At 55.8% G+C, this 26167-nt stretch overlaps 1 protein-coding gene across 2 annotated transcripts in view; it reads left to right on the top strand.

The window, feature by feature from the left end:
- Positions 1 to 26167, top strand: part of ADAMTS2 (ADAM metallopeptidase with thrombospondin type 1 motif 2) — a 227603-nt gene that overhangs the window by 129703 nt on the left and 71733 nt on the right. For both annotated transcript variants that reach the window (XM_032158851.2, XM_032158852.1), the window contains one exon: positions 4562 to 4764. In XM_032158851.2, coding sequence (XP_032014742.2) covers positions 4562 to 4764 — 203 coding nt within the window. The remainder of the gene's footprint in view (positions 1 to 4561; positions 4765 to 26167) is intronic.

Raw genomic sequence — 26167 nt, 5'->3', positions numbered from 1 at the left:
ACTGCACCTGCCCTCAGAACCCGCACCTGCCCAGGATGCTCCCAAGGTTACAGACTCAGCCCCAGGTTTTCTCTTCTCTAGGCTAATCATACTTGTTTCTACAATTTTTATTCCCACAAATCACCCCTCAGTGCTGGTGAAGTACAGAAGGGCTCCGGGCATGTGGACAAACAACGCTGGACTCAGGCCTGGGTGCCTGCCCACTCCTCCTCTCTGGTGGTGCAGCTTGTCCGAGTTGTGTAATTTTTCTGCTCCTTGGTTTGTTTCCCTGACGCTAAAACGGGACGATATGCTGATGGTGACGAGCCTCCACCTTGGCGAGGGGATTGGATGGCTGCTGGGGTACGGAGCTGCCACTGTGAAGGGCTGTGCACACACCCCTGCCTGGAGGCGCGGGGTGGGCCTAGGACGCTGGCAGGTGCAGCCCTCGCCCACGTGCCCTGTGCACTGTGGCACTGTGGATGAGCCCATGGCTACTGTGACCCACCCGTTCCCCTGATGGAATTCTCTGGATAGAACTGCTGCCTCCCCTCATTCCATCCTCTCCCTGTTTATTGATTGATTCTTCCATGGAGTCTTCTTGTTCCATTCTAGAGACTCTGAAACAGGATGGCTCTGGAGTGCTTCCCACAGTGTCATTCTTTGGCCACGACGTGAGCAAAGAGATCGCCAGCTGCCATCCAGAAGGGGTGCCAAGCACAGGGAATGCCAGGAACTCGAAAGCTCTGTGTGCCACAGACACCTCCCTTCAGGGTAGCTGCAGCCCACCTGGGTATGACTTCTGGGGCCTGGTCAATCAGCACCCCCAGGGGACCCAGCGCCGCCTTGTGGGGAAGGCTGCACACAGAGGAAAGGAAGACCAAGGGCACCATCATCGTCCTGCCTCCGCAGGAGACGGGCGCGCTGACCACTCATCCAGGCAGGGTCAGTGCCGAGGGGTAGAGCAGAGGCTGTGTGAGCTCCTGGTCACCACAGCTCAGCAGGGCTGGGCTACAAACATAGGGAGCTCCCAGGGGAGGAGGAGTGAGCAGCAAATAGCCCCCTTCTGCCTTGGAGGGACCAAGTGGAACAGGGGCCGTTAGACCAGGTGGGCAACCAGTGCAGGTGGGCAGGCCCAAGGCCAAGGCTGCCTCCAAAGGGATCACTAGGAAGCCGACTCAGGACCATGCCAGGACAACTGGCCAGAGCTCCCTATAGCAAGGCTCTATTTGGGGAAGAGGCCTGCAAGCGCCAGCATGTGGTCAGAGTCTCTTCATGGCCTGGGTTAAGCCCATTGTGGGAAAAACTGAGGTGGCACTCGTGATTGACAGGGTCAGGGGCAATCTTATTGTGGGGAAAACTGAGGTGGCACTCATGATTGACAAGCTGGGGCTTCAGCCTGACTGCCGGGTCTTGTTGGGACAGAGGAGGACAGGAGGGTGGCTGGGCCGGAGCGCCTGTTGCCCCAGGCCTGAGGGCATCACAGATCCGCCTGCCCTTAGGGCTTCTCCCCTTGTCCTGTCCAGCCTGAGCACGACTGAGGCTTCCAGGAGCCAGACGCAGGGCGCGGCTGTCACCTGCCAGGCGGCCCAGGCCCCTGTCTTCCTGTCCTCACCCACTTTGCCTTTGGGCCTTGGGCTGTCTCTCCAGGCACTGGTCCCTGGTCCTGGGCAGAGAAGAAGTGTTCTAGAACACAATTTCCAAATTTCCCCCCAAAATTATCACGATTAAAAGAATGACGGCAACAATAATAATCCCATTTCAGGTGAAATTCAGATTCTAAATCTTTAGAAACCTTTGCTATTTTTAATGGGCCTGCAACACACAGTTTAGTTAAAAACTCTGCCGGCAGCAGAAGCAGCCTCAAGACGTGCCCCAGCCCAGCTCTGTCCCGACGCGGCGCCCGTGCCCTCCTGCGGGGAATGTCTGGAGGGGTCCCTGCATGGTGACTCCAGGGTTAGGGCCAGGAGGACATGCTGTGATGCCTTCTGCAGCCCAGCTCTGTCCCGATGCGGTGCCCGTGCCCTCCTACGGGGAATGTCTGGAGGGGTCCCTGCATGGTGACTTCGGGGTTAGGGCCAGGAGGACATGCTGTGATGCCTTCTGGTGCCAGAATGACATTGACGGTGGCAGGCAGGTGGCCTGGTGAGCCAAGCCCTGTGTGTTTTGTCTCCAGGTGTGGCCCCTCAATTCACAGCCCAGGGCTACCCCTGGGGTGGCCCCATCTCCTAATTCCTCAAGAGAATCTGGAGGTTCTAGATTTTTTAAACATGAAATCTCCCAATTTTCAAATACTATCAACCAGATGGCACCACATGACCTCAACGAGTGCCTCTGTGATCTGGTTTTGCTGAGGGCACTGCCCGTGTGTGACCCCTAGTTTGACAAGGGCAGAGGGTAACGTCCGGCCTGTTCCCCAGGGAAGAAGAGTTTTCCTATGGAAATTACCATCACTCTGCTTCCCAAGGTGATTCTGAAGGTGAGCTGTCTGTTCGTTGGAAATGCAAAGAAATAAATGTACAAAAATAGAGTGGCAATTCCGCAACCCCCCGTCAGGCTTAAGTCGCTGGCGCTTCCTCTGGGAAGGGCATGGATGGCCCCGAATCATCCAGGCAGCTAAGCAGACTGCTCAGCTCCACACAGCCCGGCCCGCAGGCCCCACCCCGTCCCTGGAGTGGCCCTGGGCAGTCCTTGCTGTGTACATGCATGTGTGTGTGCGCGTGTGTGCGCGCGTGTGTGTGCACGTGTGTGTGCACGTGTGTGCTTGTGTGTGCGCGTGTGTGTGCGTGTGTGTGTGCGTGTGTGCATGTGTGTGCGTGTGTGTGTGCATCAAGGGGACACAGAACTGTGGAGCTGGGGGTGGCACAAGGACCCCCGAAGGTACTGGAACCCCAGCAGCTGCTCAGCCCTGGCCCCACTTACTCCACTTTTCTGTCCCAGCCCTCACTCTCTGCCCTCCACTGTCTCTCTTGGTCTTGCCCACAGCCGGGCTGCAGGTTTGTGCCTGAAACCTCATGTCCAGTCTGTCTTGTCTGAGCCAGGCTGCAGGGTGCAAGGAGAGAGCTCCTGGCTGAGAGTAGGCCACGCTGGGATGCCATGGGTCTCCCCATCTATAAAACGGAAATGGCCATGTCCACCGAGTGGCCTGCTGTTAGCATTGGGTGAGGAAGTGTGTGCCGCGATGAGTGCCTGGTGCCAGGCTGCCTCACTGTCCGAGTGGCCGTGCCGCCTGCAGAGGCCTTGTTCTGCCTCCAGGGCCTGTCCTGGGCCACGGTCGCAGGGAGGGAGTGCCTGTCCCTGCCTGGAAGAGGCAGCAGGAGAGAGGCGTTGGGGGTGAAAAGTGTCGTTCTGGAAGACTGTTTGTAGAGAGGTGTGGCAGCAGGGACACTGGTCTCCCTCAGCTGCAGGGGCCTCGGGGCCTGGCCACCGCCCTGTGGGTTGGTGATGTCACGATGACCTGCAGCCCTGGGTCTGTCCCGGGCCAGGAGTCCCTGAGGACCTGCCTGCGGAATGCCATGGAGACGCAGGACCCTGGGGCTGGGACCTGGCTTAGACACAGAGACCAGTGCAAGGGAAAGGGGGCTTCCAGGACACTGGGGCTTGGGGGTAAGTGGGCAGTGTGGTCTGGGGCTGCCATCGATGCTGAAGGTCAGCCTGGCCAGCCTTGCCGTGGCCTTCAGACGGGCAGTGGAGGGCCGGGAACTGAAGCCTGGTCCAGGGTGGTCTCCAGGCCCGCAGGACACAGAACAGAGCAGAAACCGTACTGCACAGAAGGCAGGGACGATATCCGGGGCAGACTCCCCAGGATGGCAGCCCCAAGTGGCCAGGGGCACACCCTGGGGGCAGGAGGTCAGTGCCTGCCCAGGGCCGACTGCAGCGGAGCTGCCACAGAGGGGTTCATCTTGGTCTCTGCACAATTCAATCAGGCGAGAGGCGGTACAGTTCACCTGGGGAGGGGCCCGGGACCTGGCTCAGAGATGTGGGGCCTCGCTTCAGTGGAGGACTTAGCAGAAAGTTCTGGGAGGGGCCCAAGGAGACACTGGGGTACATGCACAGCCCAGGATGGGCCTCGGTTTCCCCAGTCATAACAGCTGGCGGTGACACCTGGGACACCAGTCCTTTGGCACCTGGCAGCCCTTCGGGGGAGAAGAGGTGGCTCTGCCCACTCCAGCATCAGGCAGTGTGGGCTGAGGTTCCCGGCCTCTCCATGGCTGAATGCCAGCCCTGGGCTCCGTAAGGCAGACGGTGATGCTGGGCTGGGTCTCTCACAGTCTCAGCAGGCCTGATCCATGGTGTGGAGGCCACTGTGGCCCCTGCTGTGGCTGGGGTTGCCACCAGGGGCTGGGGAACGAGCAGTCCTGGAAGTCACAGAGGTGCCTGTCTGAGCCCTGCTGTGCCTGAGACAGCTTGGCAAGTCTCTGCCACCTTCCTCTGCACCTCGCTTTCCTCTGTAAAATGGAACAATACCCTCGGTTCAGGGTGCTGTGAGTTTTAAATGAGAGGATGGCCCAGCTGGCGCCTGGCGGGTGTTGTGTCCGGGTGGGTTTGCCCTGCCACTGAAGATGCTGTCTTCTCCTTGCAGGGGTCTCCCCGGGCAGCCTGGACAGCCTCAGCCGCGCCCTGGGCATCCTAGAGGAGCGCGTCAACAGCTCGAGGCGGAGGGCACGCAGGCATGCTGCGGACGACGACTACAACATCGAGGTCCTGCTGGGCGTGGATGACTCCGTGGTGCAGTTCCACGGGAAGGAGCACGTGCAGAAGTACCTGCTGACGCTCATGAACATTGTGAGTGGGGTGGCTAAGGGGGCAGGGTGGGGCGGGGAGGCCAGAGAGGCCCAGCCAGACCGGGTCCCCTGAGGCTCTGCCGATTTCCTTGTTAGCCGGAGGTGAGTGACACAGTCTCAGGGAGGCTTGCTGGGTCCACGGGTGAGACAAGCTGACCATCCCTGACCTCAGTTTTCTCATCTCCAAATTGCGGGTAATTCTAACTTGGCGAGGCTCTTTATAGGCTAAGGCGGTTTTACGCAAACTCCAGTCATTTGGATGACGGTGTCATTCGATGTCGCGTCATTTGAAAAATACGTTTCCTTGATGTTTGCCACTTTTAAAACGAAAGTTATTTAAAAAGGCAACCTCATTTTACCTGAAAAGCTAGTATAATAGTAAGACATAAAGTGACGTTATTCAGCCCATCTAGATAGTCCTGCCTTCCTCTGGCTCCGAACAGAAGCCCCTTTTCTGTTTAAAGTAGAGATTCATGTGCATTACAGCGAGGGCCAGACACCAACCCAGGGCCCCTCCTTGAAGCTGGCAGTGGGAGGATTTGAAGATCGGGAAGGGAATTGCTTTCTCCCTGTGAGTCTGGGCTGTTGAAAGGGGTGTCTATGTGCCACCTCCGTCTTCTGGGTGCCTGGCCGTTGTCTGCCTAATGCTAAGAGATTAAAGAACCACCTCCCCCTCATTCCACACCCCAACAACCTAAGCAGGAGGTGTGAGGATGCTGAACCGTGTATGGGTGGAGGCTGTGCAGGCCTTTCCTCTCTGCCTCATGTGGTCAGAGCCACTGTGGGGATGAGGGGCATCCAGTCTTCAAAATGCAGGTTCCCAGGGGAGCAGACTGGCTTGGCTGAGTCCTGCAGGGAAAAGAAGGGGTGAGGAGGAGGACCAGGGCATGGCCTGGAATGTGAGATGCTGCCAGTGGGGCGTTAGGGGGCAGGGGGGTATTTGTGGGAGGAAGCCAGGGCTTAGGGAGGGCTGGAGGTGGTGTGGAAGCCGGGCAGGTGGGAAGTTCTAGAACCCCGTGCTGTGTGTCCAAACCTGTGGATGAATGAGGTCCTCTGGGGCCAGGCTGGAGGCAGGCAGCAGGGTGTGCAGTCTGCTTGGGGTCTGCTGCTCAGCTCTGCTTTTCGGACCGGGGTGAGCCCCTCCAGGAACGAAGCTGACACATGGGTCAGAGTCCCCAGGGCCCTGGTGAAAAGATACCTCAGGGCCAGGGGGGAATGTGAGTGAGCTGAACACTGGACAGAGACACCACCTTCCTCTGCTCACTTTCCTCTTGACCGGTCTTGGATGAGTCAGCGAGCCCTCTGGAGCCCAGCCTTATCTGTACAGGGGGCTGAAGTCCGCTGCATTGGCAGAATTCATTTTATTTGGGAGAGCGTTGTCACACTTACCCTCATCTTATTTTTGAAATGTACCTTTAATGCAATAATAATAATAACGGCCAGGTGCAGTGACTCACGCCTATAATCCCAGCACTTTGGGAGGCCGAGGCGGGCGGATCACAAAGTCAGGAAATCGAGACCACGGTGAAACCCCGTCTCTACTAAAAATACAAAAAATTAGCCGGGGTGGTGGCGGGTGCCTGTAGTCCCAGCTACTGGGGAGGCTGAGGCGGGAGAATGGCGTGAACCCGGGAGGCGGAGCTTGCAGTGAGCTGAGATCGCGCCACTGCACTCCAGCCTGGGTGACAGAGCGAGACTCCGTCTCAAAAAAAAAGAAAATTAATAACAATAAAACCATAATGGCTACAATTATCGAGCCCCTACTATGTGACTGTGCCAGGCCCACGCTGGGCACTTGCCATGCTAAATTATCTTGGGAAGTCCTCACGCTAGGTCTGAGACTGGTAGGTATAAAATCTTGGCTGCCTTCACAATATGAGTTCTTCCCCTAGCATTATATTGCCTTCCAACCCAGCGGGGAAAGAACTGGGCTTGGAATTACAGTCCGATGGCAACTGCAGGCCTTGCGTTTTTCAGGCACGTCATTGGGAACACTGCTTCCATCCTCTGAGCCTTGGTTTTCTCGTCTATAAAATGGGTCAGTGTTTTCATCGTGGGGGTTGATGTGATTAAATGAGATAATGTCAGTGAATGTGCTTTTCAGTCTGTCAATAGGGTGAACACGTTTTTAGTTTCCACATAAAATGTGGTTTTGTTATCATGACAGTGGCACTATTTAGTGACAGTCCAGGAGGGGTCACTTCTGAGAGACCACCAAGGACGCTGACCGAAGGTGGGGCCCATGGTGAGTCCTTCATGAGGCCGGTGGAGGCAGATCAGCCTTTCCCCTGGTGCCCAGGGTCTCTCTGACACAACAGCTGGTTGGAGGATGTCTAGAACATTCTCTCACTTTTGCCATCCAACTTTATTCAAACCCTAGTGATCCAGCCGTACCCCCTATTTTGAATGATGGGAAGGTTCATTTCTAGAAAAGCATGAGAAATTTTAAAATTCTTAAATTGAGATGAGTTTTATCACAACAGAGAAACCGTTTTAGGAGACAAGTCTCAGAAGTTGAGGAAGTATTTGGGCCGTGTCTGTTGTCCCCTGTTGCACAGAAGTGAGCACTGATTCATTCAGCAAACGTGTTGACAGTGTGCTTGTCATGGGCACAGCGGGGGTGTCCTGCAGAGGCAGCGGGGCATAGCAGAGAGTCCCGGGGCTTGGGAGACTGGCGGCGGAGGGTCAGCGGGGGGTCTCTGCCTCTGATCTGAGCCCCAGCTCCCACTGCAAGAGCTCAGTGTGGGCGAGGGAGATAAGGCGCTGCTGTGCTTGGAGCATGGCGTTGCCCTGACGATTAATACCCTGCGTCCTCGCTGAGAGCCTGTGCATGCCCGGAGAGTGTCCTGGGGACAGATCTAAGGCATGCCGGGCCCTTTGGTGGTCTTGGGGAGGAGGGGCATGGAGCAAGTGGGAGCGCCTGAGAAGGGGTGGCCTCCCAGAGCTCTGCTGTGCGACAGAGCTTCCTGTGGTGCTGGGGAGCAGAGGTGCTCGTTTCACCCTTTCTGGTGCAGTAGCCACCAGGGCTCTGGAGACTTGAAGTGTGGCTGGTGTCCTTGAAGAACTGAATTTTTAATTTAAATTCTTATTTGTTCCAAGAGAATTTTAATTTTAATTTTAAAAATTTTAATCGCAGTGAAATATACAGAACATAAGTCACCATCTTCACCATTTTTAAGCGCGTGATTCAGTGGTGTAAGCACATTCCCGTGGCTGGGTCACCATTGCCACCACCGTCCACAGAACTCTTCATCTTGTAAAATTGAAACTGTGCTCATTGAGTTTCAGCCCTGTTCCTCCCTTCCCCCCGACTCCTGGCACCCGCCACTCCACTTTCTGTTGCTAAGACTTTGACTACTCTGGGTACCTCGCATGAGTGGATCAAAGAGTAACTGTCCTTTTGTATCTGGCTTATTTCACTTAGCATGACGTCCTCGGGGCCACCCATGTTGCAGCATGTGTAAGAATGTCCTTCCTTTTCAGGGAGGACCAGTATCCCGTGTGTGGGTGGATCGGCCACATTTTGTTTATCCAGGCGTCCATGGGCACTCGGGTGGCCCCCCATGGGCTACTGTGAATAATGCTGCCGTGAACGTGGGTGTTCCAGACTCTGTTTTCCGTTCTCTTGACTATATGCTCACAAGTAGAATTGCGGGGCACAGGGTAATTCATCCTTTCTTTAATTTTTTGAGGAGTTTCCACGCTGTTTCCCACAGTGGCTGCACCATTTTGCCCCCCACCAACAGTGTACAGGGATTCTAGTCTCTCCAAATCGTCATCAACACTTGTTGTTTTTTTCTTTTTTATGGTAGCCACCCCAAAGAGTACTTTATTTGGATTAATTTGCACCTGGATGGAAGCCACAGTGTGGCTGGCAGCTGCTGTGCTCGACAGGGCAGGGCTGGGTCTGTGCACAGAGGGACTGCCTACCGTGCCCTGTCTCTGAACTTGGGTGCTATGGGGGCCTCAAACCACGATCCCAAGTGGCCCTCCAAGGCCTGGCCAGTGGCTTGTCACACTCCTCTTGTAAGTCCCAGCTGGTCACGGGGCTCCCCATGGCTGGAGCGAAAGCAAAAGCATGGAAGGACAGAGGTGGCAGCAGCCGGCTGGGACTGGGCTCCCAGTGAGGTGTTCGTCTGGAGCTGTAGAGCAGGTGGGGCTGGGCAACAGCACATGCAGAGCCCGGGGTCTGGGGGCCAGCCCTGGGCAGTGAGCTGCCCACTGAACTGGATGCAGAGAATGGTGGCACAGCTTATGCTCTGGGAAAGGCTGTCGAGCCCTGGGAGGAGGAGCTGGTGGGGGCCCCGATGGTGGGGACCCAGGGAATGCAGGCTCTGAGGAGGAGGTGAGGCAGAGGTGGGCTGAGTGCAGGCACAGCTCCACCCTGGCAGCCCTGCACTGCCTCAGTTTCCCTCATCATTTGGGGTGACTTCTGCTTGCAGAACTACCTTTGGGATCTCTTTGTGGCAGAGCCTGGGATATGGGGTCCAGGGGTGGCACAGGCAGTTCAGCCTCATCAATCACCCCTGTGCTCCCCTCCCCTGCCCAGTCTCCCTTGTAGCTGACGTGGAGCTACATGGCCAGTTTTGCCTAGTGGCCTGTGTGAAAGGAAGTGACCTGGGTCACCTGTGGACCAAGGCTGGTAAGAGCTTGGAGTCCCCTCCATCTCTGTCTCCCCCTGCCACGGAAACCTTGGAAGCCACATGTCCCAGTAGGCGCAGCCACAACATAAGCTTGGGCCCTCCAGACCCACGCTGCACCATGGTGTGAGTAAGGAAACACGGGGTACAGTGTATTGTGTTCAGCTGCTGAGATGGGGTGGATTCTCGGCATAGCCACCCTCCTCTGTCTGGTGCCCCTGGCTGCCATTCATACGGGGGACCGGTGTTTATGGGTATCTATTGTATGTCAGGCAAGGGGTGCAGCTGTGAGCATGACAGGACGTAGCCCTGCTACCTTGCATTCTGGGAAGGGGGACACAGGCGACATTCAAGTGAAAAACAAACGGGATCATTTCAAATAATGATAAATGCAATGAAAGAAATAAAATAGCTATGAGACGGAGAAGGAAGAAGGGTAGGGGAAGGCAGGCCACTTTATACAGGTCAGAGGCTGGTGCACGGGAGCTGAGGCTCATGACAGCGGAAGGATGTGGGAAGAGGTAGGATAGGGACAGCCTGTTCCAGGTTTGGGGGAGGGGGCAGGCGGCGTCAAGGCCCTGAGGCAGGAATGGGGCCAGCTGGAAGAACGGAGAAGGCCTGGCCTGTCAAGCAGGGGGCACAGGTAGGGGAAGTCGGGGCCAGCAAGGCCGACCGCTGCCATCTTCCAGAGGTGGAGGGGAGCTGCCTGTGGCTCCGGGAGCCGTGGAAGTCACTGGAGGGGCTGCTTCCTTTCTATGTTAAAGACAAGACGTGATATTCCCTTTTCCATGGGAAAAATGAAGCTGCCCTTCTCATCTCAGACTTGCCAGAAGGGAAGAGGGTTGGAAATGGAGCACTCACGAGGCCGCCTGGAGGACTTCACGAGGCCGCCTGGGCACAGAAAGGGGCTCTTTGGTTTAGGCAACCACCAACCTGCCCATTCCAGCAGCCCCTCCTGGGTCCAGTTTTTCTTATCTTCCTCCTTACATCTAGAAAAGCATGTTTTTTGGTTTCTCGAAATAGTCCCTGTTTAACACTGATGATTGATTGATTGATTGATTGATTGATTGTGAGACAGAGTCTCACTCTGTCGCCCAGGCTGGAGTACAGTGGTGTGATCTCGGCTCACTGCAACCTACTCCTCCCGGGTTCAAATGATTCTCCTGCCTCAGCCTCCTGAGCAGCTGGGATTACAGGCGTGCACCACCATGGGTGGCTAATTTTTTTTTTTTTTTTGTATTTTTAGTAGAGACAGTGGTTTCACCATGTTGGCCAGGCTGGTCTTGAACTCCTGACCTCAGGTGATCCTCTGACCTGGGCCTCCCAAAGTGCTGGGATTATAGCGTGAGCCACCGTGCCTGGACATTTTTTTTACTATGTAAAATTAGCATAAATTCATGTAGGTGTGTGAATGTCTTCTCCCAGCAGTTATTGTCTACCAAGTTGTTTTAATGATTGCATAACATCGCACCGTGTGACTGTCACACACTTTTTACCTAACTTATTATTTATATGACATATTCACATAGCAAAACTTATTTCTCCATTAGAGGTCAGACATGCCACTAACTGTCTCACGTTCATAGAACTGAATCTATCGCTCTTGCTTACTTCCTTAAGCTGACTTGCTGAAAGCGAAGTCCCTGGCCAACAGATTTGCCCATTTTTTAAGCTTTCTACGCTGGAATGTTCTCTGTTATGGTTTCATCTATTCCCGCTTCATTGAGCAAATGCCTGTCCCCCACCTCCTCACACCACTGGGTCCTTTTGAGCAGTGGTGATTTCATTACAACTGAGATAAGTTTTTTTGTTGTAAGTTGTATTTCCTTGATGTTAATGAGCCTGCATTAAAAAATATACGTGTATTTGTAAACAGAGATTATTTTATTTTTTGTGCTTGGCCTGTTCACGCCCTTGATTCTGCTGGGATTTGGGGGTGTTTTATTCATCTGAAGAGTCTGTGTACTTAAGTAGATTAACTTTTTGTCTGTCACATGTGTGGGAAATATTTTCCCCAGTTTTGTTGTGTATCTTTTGTTTTATTCTGCCTGGGATAGTTTTTGGTGTCCTACATTTTTGCGTGTGGTCAGATCCTGCAGTCTTTCCCTTCCCAGGGGAACAGCTTCTCCCTTGGATGATGTGTTTGATGCCTCCTGCTGTCCCCAGAAGTTAGTCTTCGGAGGTTCTGCCCTACTTGGCAGCTGTACTGCCCAAGCTCCAGTTCCTCACCAACCACTGACTGTTCTTGGGTTCAGCCATAGCAGCCCTCAACCTGAATTTCTCCCAAAGTAAGAGGAAAGATAGGCTTGGTGCGGTGGCTCACACCTGTAATCCTAGGACTTCGGGAGGCCAAGGCGGGCGGATCACTTGAGGTAGGAGTTTGAGACCAGCCTGGCCAACATGGCAAAACCTCATCTCTACTAAAAATATAAAAATAAGCCGAGTGTGGTGGCACGTGCCTGTAATCCCAGCTACTCGGGAGGCTGAGGCAGGAGAATGGCTTGAACCTGGGAGGCGGAGGTTGCCGTGAGCCGAGATCACGCCACTGCACTCCAGTCTGGGCGACAGAGTGAGATTCTCTCTCTCAAAAAAAAAAAAAAGGGACAATTAAGCCACTTCCTTTCTTCGTTAGTCTCTGTCTCTCTCTCTCTCTCAACTTGCTGTTTTTTATTCGCTTTTTAATGTCGTTCTAAGTGAATAAAAATTGGAACCTTGAATTATTAGCATGAATTTCTTATTCATCTTTAAATTGTGCAATGGCTATTTTAAATGCAAATATTAGAGCATTTAGCTTCTGTATGGAGTCACTGAAATTAAACAAATGTATATTTTGTGGCTGATCCCTGATGGGTGCCTCAGGCTGACCAGAAGTTTATGACAGGCACAGGCCAGACTCAGGGAGGCTGGGAGGAAGAAGAGAGGATCTCACAGAGTGGAATCCTGCTGAGGGAATGCTCCTCAGGTATGGGGTCCTAGCAGAGTGAGTGCACCCCCAGCATGAAGGGTGCACCCACTGGGGTCTGAGAGCTTCCTGCCACCCCTGGAAGAACACATTGGCTGTGTCCTGCCCAGGGCGTCTGGGGAAGTAGAGCCAGGCACGCCCCCTTCCCACTGGTGCACTGCTCCAGCCCAGAGCACATGGCCATGGCCAATCCCATCTCTATGCAGGTGTCACTCACGGGAGGCTCACCTCTGCCGAAACATGGGCTCTGGCCGGCCATCCACCAGACATGCCCCTTTCCTGCCAGCCGTGGGCGGGATGGCCACCACCACGCCTGCCCTGAGATGCCGTGGGGAATACATGCCTGATCCTGCACCTGCTGAGGGCAGCTGAAAGCCTGTCCTGGGAAGGTGGGACCGTGCTCCATTGCCCCAGGAGCCTTCACTTACAAAACACATATGCAAGGGTGAGATGACGAAGAACTTCAAGACAGAGCTGCAGAGGGTCAAGCCCCAAGTTCAGGGCCTTCTGAGCATGGGCCCTGGTCATCTATGAAGTCAGCCTGTCCCTAGGGCGAGCCCAGGAACCTGAGCCCTGTGCTCAGACCCCACAGCCTGAGGGACCACCTCCTGCCCTACATGTGCCCCCTGGATGCCACCTCAGGCTCCTGTTCTCTGTGGCCTTTCCCCAGCCTCTGCTTGGGCACGTCCACACACCTCTGAGGCCCAGGCAAAGCCAGCCGTGCCAGGAAGGCGCTGGGTGTGTGCTGAGCCTGTGGCAGGTAGGGGGCGGGCCCTCGTCCACGAGGCTCTCTGCACTGAGTCTTTTTGTTTTTGTTTTTGTCTTTTCTTGAGATACAGTCTTGCTCTGTCACCCGGGCTGGAGTGCAATGGCGTGATCTCGGCTCACTGCAACCGCCACCTCCCAGGTTCAAGCAATTCTCCTGCCTCAGCCTCCCAAGTACCTGGGATTATCGGCGCGTGCCACCACGCCTGGCTAATTTTTATATTTTTAGTAGAGACGGGGTTTCACCATGTTGACCAGGCTGGTCTAGAACTCCTGACCTCAGGTGATCTGCCAGCCTCAGCCTCCCAAAGTGCTGGGATCACAGGCGTGAGCCACTGCGCCCGGCCTACACTGGAGTTTGAGCACATGCAGCCGTAGTAGCCCTCCTGGCTGCTGGCAACCCTGGGATGAGTCCAGTCTCCTGAGGCTCAGCGGCCCTTGGCCTGGTCAGAGATGCTGAGGCCCCTTGGGGATGCCCACATTCCCTCGTCTAAGGGCAGAGGGGTCTCCCCCTGCAAGCACTGTGAGGCTAGGAGGATGGAGTGAGAGCCATGGGCAGATGTGTGGCCCATCCAGCCTTGCTGGGCCCCCGGCCCGGTCACTGGCAGAATGAACTCTATTCCCTCTGCCTTCATTCTGCTCCTGCTCCTCCCAGCCTTCGACTCTGGCTCAGCCTCCAGCCTCCACCTTGCATTACTGCCTCCCCTGGACCCAGCCGGGAGGATAAGGGGCTCTCCTCTGCCCAGGCCCGCCCCCTGCCCCTGAGGGCATTGGGAGACCACTGTCAAGTTTGACCCTTCCTGCTTGGAAACATGCTCCCTGAAGTAGCGGATGCTGCCAGGCTGGGACACAGCTGACATTGCTGAACATGCCTGATACTGACCCTGGGGCTTTGGTATTTCTCACATTTTCAAAAACTTGCTCTGCCAGCGCCTGGGCTAGTCTCTGCTCACAAACCAGATGCTGTGGCCATGTGTGTGGGCCTGGGCACCCCTAAGGAGTGGGCTTGGGCCTGCCAGGTGAGGCTGCCATGCTAGGAGGCAGCTCAGATGTGTGTGGCACCTCAAGTTTTGTCCCCAGGTGCAGACAGGGACTCTTCTCCAGGCCCAGGTAAATGGGAGGCAGGGATGAATGGCTTGGAAGAGCAGAGCCATTGTGAAAGTAATATGTTTATATATGCTTTTTTCTTTTTTTTTTTTTTTGAGACAGGGTCTCACTGAGTCACCCAGGCTGGAGTGTAGTGCTGCAATCATAGCTCACTGCAGCCTCCAACTTCAGCCTCCCAAGCAGCTGGGACTACAGGCACACACCACCATGCCTAATTTTTTAAAGATTTTTTTTTAGAGACAGGGTCACGCTATGTTGCGTGGTGGACTCAATCTCCTGGGCTTCAGTGATCCTGCCGTCTCAGCTTCCTGAGTAGCTGGGATCACAGGCATGAGCCACCACGCTGGCTATGGATACTTTTTTAAAAGTAAAATCTATCTGTGCCAAGACTTCAAGAAATATAAACTTGGGCCCAAGGCTGAAGCTTCCTTTGTGGCTTCAAGCATTTAACTAGAGCACTAATTTCAATCCTACTCTTCCCTGAGAAGCCTAAGGCCTCAATGTGTTGCTTAAGTATCAGGATCTACAAAGACCTTGAACTGTCTGTGTGAGCCACTGGTCCCACTGCACTCCTTGTAGACAGGAGGCAGACCATTGCAGTGGGTGGTACCCAGCCTGCAGCAAGGCCAGCGCTCAACCTACTGCTGCTGAGAACATGTACTCTCAGGCCTGCCAGAGGCCACCAGACAGATGTAAGGCATCTCCCCCCTTTTTTGGATGGTAAGCATTTTAAAACATCAGTTTTACACTAAAGTAAATTTGGACATATTACTTGCATGAAAGCTAAATTCACGTGAATTTGTCAAGGTAAACTGGAGATTCTGAAGCTGTTGGCAAACTCTGGCCCCAGGGCCACCTGGCCCTTCACCTGTTTTTGTAGATAAAGTTTTATTGGGACACAGCCACGCCTCTTGATATATGAATTGCCTGTGGCCATTTTTGTGCTACAACAGCGGGTTGGGTAGTTGCAACAGAAACCATATGGCCCACAAAGCTGAGAACATTCACTATGGGGTGCTAAAGGAATATTTGCTACCAGGTTCTGCAGAAATGTACTTGCTTAGTGCCTGCCTTGAGCTATAATGGCCCCAGGCCTCCAAAGTTAGCACGTGCCTTTCACTCCATCAGTGCACATGGCTGTACGTATTAGGGAAGCACTGAGCACAGTGGGCTGCTCAGACCCCAGCCCACCCCCACGCTAGCCTTGTCAGCTCAAAGGACCGGTGAGGCTGCTTCGGGGATTCTTTTGAAAGGATAGAATGAGCTGCTCTTAACCTCTGTAGGATGGCAGAGCAGGAGGAGCGGTTTTCTGGGCACACGGAATAGTCTCTCCCGGCTGTGTTAACTGCTTATATTCTGGGAGAATGCCTGAGCCCCCAAAGCATCTCTTCTGCTGAGGGCAGACACACTCCCAGGCCTATGGGGAACGCGGAATCCAAGGGTCTTCTGTGCCTTCAGTTGAGGCTGTAACCTTTGACCCCTCCCAGCACGAGAACATTCTCTGTACAGTATGTTCTACAACGGTTTTTTTTTTTTGAATGATTTCTTTCTATGCCAGGATTCAGATATTTTTCCTCTTTTCTTGTCTAATTTAATCCAGAAATTGGCCTGGACTTACCAAAGCCTTGCCAGGGTTTGCAAACAATCAGAAGGCATATGGGCTCAATTTCTCACTAACTTTCAAGAGTGTTGAGACCGCATGGTGGCGGCGGGGAAGGCAGTGGTCAGACAGGAATGTTTTCGGCTGGTCGTGGTGGAGGTCTCGTAAACTGGCCGCAGAGCTGCAAACCAGCCAGGCGGAAGGCGTCGCCCCCACTCATAGTTCACCAGTCTCTGGCTCTGGTTCCTGGGAAAGAGAAAAATGTCTCTGAAACTGGACACAAAAACATGGGTGCCTTAAGCGGGGGGAGGCAAGCAGGGTTCAGGGTCTGCTAGTGGTGCCGTGGCCCCTCTGTTCCTCACGCTTGTCCTGCTGGCCTTACAGCCTGGCCCTGTGCGCCACCAGGAGACACAGCCGTGAGGGCCGGCAGTGTGTGCGAGGCTGCATGCAAGGCCCAGAAGAGGGCAGTGCCCTCACGAGCTCACAGGAGCCAGGCCCGAGGGGCCCAGGTGGCTGAAGGCTGTTGGGAGTGGTGGGGACTGGGGCGACCGGAGAGGCCACGCCCCACTGCAGAGCTCGTCCTGGTTCCACTCACTTGTGTTTCTGTCGGAATAAGCAGACCACTGCTGCCAGCTCTTTCTTCCATGAGAAGCTGGAAATCTAATTTTTATGGGAAATCTAATTATTTTTCAATGTAGGCCACAAATTGAAATTAAGAACCCACACTGCACAGGTGAAACAGAACACTGCTGCAGAACAAGTCTGGCGTGTGGGTGGCCTGAGTGTTCTTTCCAGCCTGAAGGAAGGAGGCAACTGCCTGTCCTGCTGAGCCCTGTGCTGGTCAGTGCCAATTCCCGGGGCTGTTGGGAGCACCACTCGAGTTGAACACCAGGAAAGCGCTCAGCAGAGCACGGGTGTGGAAGGAGCATGCTGAGTTGAGAGCTGTCCTCAGTCATGTCGGGCACTCCCCGAACTCCTGGCCGCTGTGTCCCTGCACTGGGGGAGCTCAGAGCACAGGAGTGTGGCGAGCAGGGTCAGGACACGTGATCACACCTTGGTTCATCAGGGAAGGGTGCCTGGGGCGGCTGGTCGGGGAAGGCTCCTCGGACAAGGGCCACTGCAGCTGCCTCTAATGAGGGCTCCTGGTGGCGACACAGCGCATGCAAAAGCCTGGCCGCATCATGAATCGCAGTGCACAGGTTGGGCCCTGCTGGAGCTTGGGGGACTTAGAGAGCGGCAGCGAGGTTGCTTTGTGGTCTACAGAGATAGACTCCTCTCTCTTAGGAGGTTTGGGGCTTGTGCTTTCTATCCTTGGAAGCACCTCTCCCCACCTGAGGAGGGGGAAACTCACATTTGCTGTTTTTGCACCTGCTGGCCCTGTGCAAGGAGGCACGTCTGTGACCTCACTACCTTGCCCTGGCGGCCCTGTGAGGTTCCCTTGCCTGCATCAGGTCACTGAGACTCAGTGAGACATGGCCAGAGCACGGCAGACGGAGTCACATACCGTTGGGAAGGTGGCTCCTGTGCTGGTCCTCCCCTACTGTTGTGGCCTGAAGACCGAGAGCTCCCGAATCCCCTAGCATGCTCCGTGGATTCTCACCTCAGGCCTCACCGACCTCCCCACAGCATTTGGAGTCCCCTGGCCACACCTGCCTCTCCCCGCAGACCATCCACTCTGCCTCTTGCTTTGCCTTGGCTTCTGCGTGGATCTGCTGTGTCCTCCTGTTCTGAGGCCTGCCTGCCTGCTCACTCACTCCTTTAGTGCACACGAATAGAGCAGCCCTAGGTGCTGGGGATGCCGTGGTGAGCACATGTTCCAGCAGGGCTGGGGAGGTCAACAGACCGGGGCTGGTGAGCAGGTGGGGAACACTCTGACGGGGGTCCTGTGGGTGGGCCTCACCTCTGCTTCCTCCTGAAATGTGCGGCACCCTCCCCGCAAGTGGGCCTCTCCCCACCTCCTCCCTCCTCCGCAGACCTCCTGACAGCTCATGTGGAAGCCTCCCAGCGTGCTGTCCTTGGCCTCCTGCGGGGAACTGATGGTTGTCAGAGTGGGAGTTAGAGTCTCTGTGGACAAGGAGGGCCAGCCATCCACACACCCGGCTGACAGCTGGAGGCAGCCTCGGAGCTTGTCTTGTGCAGGCTCCAGCAAGGAGGTGACAGCTGAACCACAAGAACAGGGGCGATGATGTGCCGCGCCGGGCTGTCGGGCTGACCTGGCACGGACTCTCACTCCCCAAGGCCCCTCCCGGGCTGCCGCCGGAGCTGAGTTGCGGTCAAGCAATCCTGGGTCTTGCTCCCCAGTCCAGGCGTCTCCTTGGTGGTGAGTCTCAGGAGGGTTAGGGACTCCCACGAAGGTGACTTTGTATTGGGCCCAGAGAGGGTCTGCCCACCTGATTTTTCACTGAGTACCTGGAAAAGGCCTGGCACGTAGTAGGTGCTCAGTAAATCTCTTTTGAATGAATAAGTGACTAAATGAATTCCCATAAAGCAACTGTGATCTCAGAGACTCCCATAAAAAATGAACTCTATCTGTGGGTGTGGAACTCCTGGTGGCTGGGTGCCCTTCTGCCTTTGCTTCTATGGCAGAGGCTGTGTCTCCATCATCCATGCTGATGTCTGAATGGCCGGGTCCCGGGATACCGTTTCTAGTTGCAGCAGGTTTGCCAAATTGCTCCCCAGAGCCTCTGCACTGACTCCCACGCCCACTTATGTGAGCCTCTCGATCTCTCTGTGCCTCGGCTTCCTCACTGGCACAGGGGGATAGCACTCACTTGCAGGGTGTGGGAGGGGAGAGATATCGCACGCGGGGAAGTGCTCGGCACAGGCGGGGATCAGAGCTGACCAGCGAGCCGAGCAGTTGTTCACTCGGCCCATGATGTCTGGGAGCAGCCCCAGCCAGCTCCCGTCCTGGACAAGCGTTTTTCTCATGGGGGCCACCTGCTTGCCTTGGCACAGCGAGGACAGGGCCTTGGCAGCCAAAGGAGACGGTCAGCTGTCTCCACCTGGTCGTGGAGATAGTCACAGTGGGGTGATCCTTGAGCTGGTGTTGGTCACAGAGTTGGCGTTTCCCAAGTGGGAAGTGGAAGGGCATCATTCCACACAGAGGAGCCGCCTGTGCAAAAGAGGTGCCAGCCCTCGGCCACCCTGGGGAGCCCGCTGGGGTGGGAGAAGGTGCGTGCGGCTGAGCTTGGCCTTGGTCCTGAAGCCTGCGGAAGCACGGGAGTACTGGGCACCCAGGATGCATCAGCAAGGATGCAGAAGAGTCCCCGTCTGGTGGAGCCGGACAGGCAGCTAACAAACGAAGGTGATTGGAGATCACGATGGTGCCGTGAGTTACCAGGATGGGACAGCACACGAGGCAGCATAGGGTGCCCCGTGGGAATGTTCACAGAGTGGGGAAACTTCAGAGCAAGGGAAACTTCCCTGCAGCCAGACAGCAGGAAGGAAGCCTGGCTGCAGCCCGCACGACCTCCCACCCGCGCCTGGCAGGGAGCCTGGCCTGGGGGCTGCCCCTGCTGGCCCTTCCGAGCCTGAGCAGAAGTGATCACAGACACTTGTGCCTCCAATAATTCAGCTCCTCTTCCTTTGGTTCTGGGTTTCCTGTGTAGCGGCAGGCAGGATTTCATCTATCTTCCCATCTGCCAGAGTCTGGCAAGGGAACTAAGCCACATAAACAGACTCTGGTGGTGCAGGGGGATTGCGACCTGCTGCACAGAAGGGCAAAGCCGTTTCCCACCAAGCCCAAGAGGCACTGGAACATCTATGCTCTGGGTGTTGGAAAGCGCCCTGCATGACTGCGCTTTCAGGGAGGGATATGCTGGCAGCAGACGACCCTTGCCATGAGCTTGTCATGCAGGCCCCTTCTTGCAGCCATCACCTTACTCTTGCTCTGTGCTCTGAGTGCCTTGGGGGCCCCTGCGCAGGTCGACGGGCACAGTGCAAGGTGATGGCCCGTGGCCCTCTGTCGTGCCTTCTCAGTCTCCGAGGGGTTCATACCTGCTCTGCCAGGGCCTCTCCCTTCTTCCTCATCATGCATGGATGCCTGGGGAGTAGGGAGGCTGGCCTGAGTCCTCCTCACTTTTGCTCTGAGGTGGTTGGGTCTGATGCCTGGGCCACTTAGGCATGCTGGACCCCTGCCCAGTCCAAGCCCTATGCCTTGATGGATGTCCACTCTACAGCCTCTGCCAGCCAGTGCCAGCTACCCACGCCCTGGCCCTCGCCAGCAGGAGCTGCTGCATCCCACACACACCCCTCTGGAGCTAGGGGCATCCACGTGCTGCCTGAGGCCTGTTCATTAACACGAGATCCCTTTCAGTTCTTACCACCTGCCGAGCCACCATGTGGATTGGACTCCACCCTCAGCAGAGGGTCGCATCTCAGTGGGAAGCGGAGCCCAGAACCCCGGGGACTATCTGCATCTCACCCTAAGGCGGGGGCAGCGGTAGGGATAGGGCTGCGGCTCCAAGCCTGGTGTGGGCTCAGCAGCCCGCCCCCAACCCTGGCAGCTGCTTGCTGCCCCCTTCCCCCACGCCGTTCCTGTCCCCTGATGCCACGGCCCTCTCCTCCCATAGCGGCATTTTCCTTCCCTCTTTCCTTAGGTCACACTGGTGACAGAGCAGCAGCAGAATATGATGTGTCGGGGAATAGAAATGCGTTGTTCTCAAATTACATGGTGGTGCTCGCACGGACCCAGGTGACCGAGCTCAGTCACAGGGGATGGGCCGGGCCGCACAGGCTCTGAGACGGGCGTGTAGGGGGGATGCCAGGGCCGGGGCTGGTACGAGCCCTGGCCACTTGGGGCCCCTCTTTGAAAGGAAACTCCTCACTGAGCCCCCAGGGCTCTGTGGCCAGGGACAGCCGACAGGCTCAGCAGAGTTCCAGGGAGGCAGGGCCGTCCCGCAGCCACTGCCAGCAAGAATCAGCATCCCTGACTTTTCTCGGCCTTTCCCTGTCAGTGGCTCGCAGCGGCCGAGAGGCCCCTGGGGGACACTGGGCTCTGGCCTGCGGCCTCGGCCGTGTCCTTCTGCGTCCTGCGGCCTCAGCAGCACTGGTCCTTCCCCGTTCTGCAGCATTTCCCTTTCTGATGAAGCATCCGGTCAGCGAGTGGGAAGGTCAGTCCCTAAGTGGTGGCATGGCTGTTGTTCCCCCGAGGCAACTCAGCCAGCAGGGAGAGCTGCAGGGCTGGGTCACACTCGCGGATGTGCCTGGGCACAGCAGCCCCTCCAGCTCTGGAAAACACAGGGGCATGTGCAAGCTGTTCACTCAGACCTCTCCCAATGGTGATGGCCAGGAGGAGAGCCAGTGGGTGTAAGGGCGAAGTCCAGGTGGACCGTTCTGTGCATGGGGTCCCAGGGAAACAGCTTGGGCTATTGGACCCTCCTGTAATTTGGTGACAGTTTCATTCAGCCTGTACTAGGTGTTGGGGATTTCACTTTTGTCCCACGCATCTGTGTGAAGAGACCAACAGGCTTTGTGTGAGCAATAAAGCTTTTCAATCACCTGGGCGTTGTTTTTACCGAAATCAATCTGGCCTGGTGTATGACAACATAAAAAAACTCAAGGACAGAGCCCAAAAACTCTCCAACCAAGCAAATAATTATGCTGAACCCCCTTGGGCATCTCTAATTTGATGTCCTGGGTCCTCCCAATTCTTAGTCCTTTAATACCTGTTTTTCTCCTTTTATTCGGACCTTGTATCTTCCGTTTAGTTTCTCAATTCATACAAAACCACATCCAGGCCATCACCAATCATTCTATACGACAAATGCTCCTTCTAACAACCCCACAGTATCACCTGTTACCCCAAAATCTTCCTTCAACTTCATCTCGCCCACTCTAGGTTTCCACGCTGCCCCAATCCCACTTTTTCTTATTAACATAAGAAGACAGGAATGTCAGGCCTCTGAGCCCAAGCTAAGCCATCATGTCCCCTGTGGCCTGCACATATACATTCAGATGGCCTGAAGCAACTGAAGATCCACAAAAGAAGTGAAAATAGCCAGTTCCTGCCCTAACTGATGGCACTCTGCCATTGTGATCTGTTCCTGCCCCACCCTAGCTGATCAATTGACTTTGTGACAATACACCCTCCCCGCTCTTGGGATAATGTACTTTGTGATATTGCCGCCCCCTGCCCTTGTGAATGTACTTTGTATGATACACCCTCCCCACCCTTAAGAAGATACTTTGTAATATTCTCCCCCCCACCTTAAGAAGGTATTTTGTAATATTCTCCCACCCTTGAGAATGTACTTTTTAAGATCCGTCCCCTGCCCACAAAAAATTGCTCCTGGCTGGGCGCAGTGGCTCACGCCTGTAATCCCAGCACTTTGGGAGGCCGAGGCGGGTGGATCACGAGATCAGGAGATCGAGACCATCCTGGCTAACACAGTGAAACCCTATCTCTACTAAAAATACAAAAAAAAAAAAAAAAAAAGAGTTAGCCAGGCGCAGTGGCGGGTGCCTATAGTCCCAGCTACTCAGGAGGCTGAGGCAAGAGAATGGCGTGAACCTGGGAGGCGGAGCTTGCAGTGAGCCAAGATCACGCCACTGCACTCTGGCCTGGGCGGCAGAGCGAGACTCTGTCTCAAAAAAAAAAAAAAAAAAAATTGCTCCTAACTCCACCATCTATCCCAAACCTATAAGAACTAATGGTAATCCCACCACCCTTTGCTGACTCTCTTTTTGGACTCAGCCCACCTGCACCCAGGTGATTAAAAAGCTTTATTGCTCACACGAAGCCTGTTTGGTGATCTCTTCACACGGACGCCCGTGACAACTTTCATTGTTGCTTCAACCTGAAACAACCCTGAGACACAGGGACTATTATTATCTCCATTTTATAGATAAGGAAACTGAGGCCCAGACAGGTTAAGTAACTGGCCCCAAGTCACACGGCAGGATTGTGACAGAGCCCATGCTGGCACCCATGCAATCTGACCTCAGAGTGGGAATATCCCCCCTACATTCTGCTAACCCCCCAAATTCAGGAGAGGGGGAGGGGTAGCCTCTTGCAGTTGCTAGTACAGACCCGGGAAGGTTTGTAATGCAACCTGTCTTCTCAACGTGCCTGCTGGAGTGCCACAGTGAGGGGCGCAGCACATACCTCTTGAGCCTCTGCTGGGCTCTGTGCGTTGATGAGCTGGCCTGGAGGTGGAGGAGCCCCGTCCCCACCCTGAGGCACCTGCAGAGGTATCAGCAGAGTGTGGACGGGCACATGAGACGTCGCCTGAGGAGTGAGGGGGTGGCCTTGGGCAGAGTGTTCTTGCACTGGGTATTGAAGAAGGGGACTCTGGCCGCCTCACTCTTTGATGTAGGAACTGACCCTAGTAATTCTGATCCTGACCATTTCCATTTCATGATAGCTTGCTATTTTGAGCAAGAGTCATGTTTCTTCTCGCATTGCCTCTGAAGCATTTGCTGAGGAGCCAGAGGGCGAAGAAGATCTGCAGTGGGAACGTTTATTCTCATGATAAGCCCAGGCTCTGGCAGCCCCGTTTAGGCACCCTGCAATGCACACAGATGAAACTCTTCCTCCCCGGAGGCCGGCAGACCTCTCTCCCCAGCTTCTGGCTGCACTCTCTTCTCTGCCTCCACCCTGGTGGTCCAAGCCTGGCCTCTGAAGGGGCACAGAGAGAACAGCCTTCTCCCCACTTATTTCAGGGAGTCCCAGAGAAGCCACAGAGCAGCAGGCCCTCCTCCCCCAGGCCTCGGACAGACTTTTCAGGCCTGGCTTGCTCCTGGATATGGTTTTGCCAGGTGGGCCACAGGCTGCCTCTGGTGGCCCAAAGCTCAGCCGAGCGAAGGATATGGGAACTTTCCTGAAGGTTGGGGTGGCCGCTATTCCAGGGCCCCTGCCTGTCTCCTCTGTGGCTGGCGGGCCAGCAGGCCTCCCCTAGTAGGGAGCCTGCACCAGTTCCCCCCTTTCTGCACCCCTCCCCCACCTTGGCAGAGGGCAAAGTCACCTCTGGCCAGCAGCCTCAGGCCACCTCCCAGGGCTCACCGTCCCGGTGGGGGGACTCTGCCACCAGCGAGGCAAACTTTTCCATTGTCATGCAGAGCCGCTCCTTCCTCATTGTCTATTCCAGAACAGAAACTTGGCCGCATCTTTGCATAAGCAAAAGGTGCATTACAATGTATTTCCCCAAACAAGAGAGCCCTTGGCCTCTCTCTGCACAGAGGTGGCTGCGGCTTTGAACATTTCCCCCCAAGGTTTAAAGATTCCAGGATCAATTTCTCAGACAGGACTCAAGGACATTGTCCCTGGGCTTCCCCTCCCCCTGCAACCTGGGAAAGCAGAGCTGCTGCTCCCCAGCACACACAGGCCTTGGGGAGGGTGGATGCGGAGGAGGGTCCCCAGGGCTGCTGAGGGGAGGGGAGGCCCTTAGCCGGGGGGCCTCCCCGATGAGAGGGGTCACAGGCCTATGCTGGGTCACACATTTTGCCCATTTCCTGTTATTCCATGTCTTCAAAGTGATTCACTCCATTCATTCAACAAATGTTTACTGAGCACCTACTATGGGCTAGACACTGCTGGGAGCAGTTGCACTGCAAGTCCAAAGTTCCTGAGGTGGAGACAGGCTCCCTGTGCAAGGAGCAGCCGGCTAGCCGCTGGAGCACAGGGAGCAGGGCCAGGGCAGCCCGAGAAGGTGCAGCAGGGCCAGACCCTCCTGGCCTGGAGGTCACGCCAGGAACTGCCGTCTTATGCTTTGGAGTGGGAAGGGTTTAAGCAAGGCGGTCACTGCCTCTTTCCTTTGAAATATATTTTTTAGGATGAGTCTTTTTTTTTTTCCAAATGCTCTTGAGATATCTAAAGAGTTGAGGGACTGGACAGGGAGAGTGAGGATTCCAGGCCTGAACCGATGTGTAGGCAGCAGGAGAGGGCAGCCGGCTCTGGGGAAGGCTGGCTGGAGTGTCAGGAGCAAGGGTGCCATGTGGGGAAGTATCTGAAGTGGAGCATGGAGAAGCCAGCCAGGGCCAGCGTGCAGAGGGCTCTGAATGCCAGGCGAGTGGCTGGGCCCTGCTTCTGAAGGCACTGGAGAGCCATTGAGCGTTTTAGACGGCGGAAGGGGAAGGTGAGATCTGTTCCGCGTGGTGATCGTAGTGAAGAAGGGTGTGTGCGGGTGGCGGCGGCGGGGAGGACACGAGGGGGGCCGTTGGGGAGCCCTACCGCCTGTCTCCTGTTTGGGAGAGAAAGTGGGTGGGGCCAGGGGAGGAGGGGGATGTGAGGGAGGCAGGGTGTGGAGGCCGCCTTCTGCCTTCCGTTGCCCTTTTTGCCACATCAGTCGACTCTGTGCTCTGCAGAACTGTTGCAGCTGTGTCCTTACTAAGGACGCCGGTGTTTTGTCGGGAATCGCACTGATTACTCCCAGTGGTTCCCATGCCCAGGTGGGCCCTGCAGGCCTCTGGCCGGGGCTGGGCAGGAAATTGTGGCAATTTTGCAGCCTCCTGAAAAGCAGGTAGAGCCCTGGGATGGTAGAGGGGGCAGGACGGGGCTCACTCCTCAGGCCCGTGGAGGACAAGGACACTGTGCAGCGCCCCTGCCTCTCACATGCCCCACAAACCCTGCCTGCCTGCATGTCTGTTCCTGATGTATCATATTAACCTACGGGGACTGAGAGGCCGGACAGCAGAAGGAGCCCGGCCCCGGACTGTGGGCTGGACTTTGCCACAGCACACGCAGGGGCAGGAGAACCACCCAGGCCAGCGGTCAGTGGTCTCTGGGCCACAGTGCCCCATGGGGTTCCTGACTGCTGGGAGGGGCTGCTGAGACCTGGCCTGGGAGGGGGCCAAGGTGAGGGCTCCGGAGCGGGATCCCAGGCCCAGCAGCCACCCACAGGAGCCAGGAGGCCATCGCAAGCCCCACCACGGCCTTGCTCAGGCCTGCCTCCCAGAGAGTAGGCATGCCTGGGGCACTGTGTGCTGTTCTGGTGTGGAAGGGAGGAAGGGACAGAGGTTTCCTGGGGAGAGGATCGGGGAGACCGCACCACAGTTGAAGGCTACCAGGGAGGGCAGGCTGAGGGGCCCTGGCTGTGGCCTGGCCTCCTCCCTGGCTACCTGCTGGGAGCATTTGCAGGCATACTCTCTCGAGCTCCTCAGCAGCCCAGGGAGCCCCAGTTCATCTCCGAACCATCTGAGGCATCCAGAGGCCAGGCTCAGGGCACCCAGCGCAGGAGGTGGGAGCTGGCTGCTGGCGGACAGCCCGCAGTGGAGCTCCCCAGCCAGGGGCCCACGCCTTGCAGCCTGACACCCCGGGGCTCAGGTGCCTCGACCCCACCTCCAAGCAGAATGTGAGGCTGACGGTCTATCCCAGGGAGTTTGATGCCCAGCG

Source organism: Hylobates moloch, unplaced genomic scaffold (assembly GCF_009828535.3).
Source record: "Hylobates moloch isolate HMO894 unplaced genomic scaffold, HMol_V3 SCAFFOLD_6, whole genome shotgun sequence".
In the NCBI taxonomy this organism is placed as follows: Eukaryota; Metazoa; Chordata; class Mammalia; order Primates; family Hylobatidae; genus Hylobates; species Hylobates moloch.
Note: the sequence above shows the minus strand (reverse complement) of the source record. Positions and strands in the feature narration are given on the sequence as shown.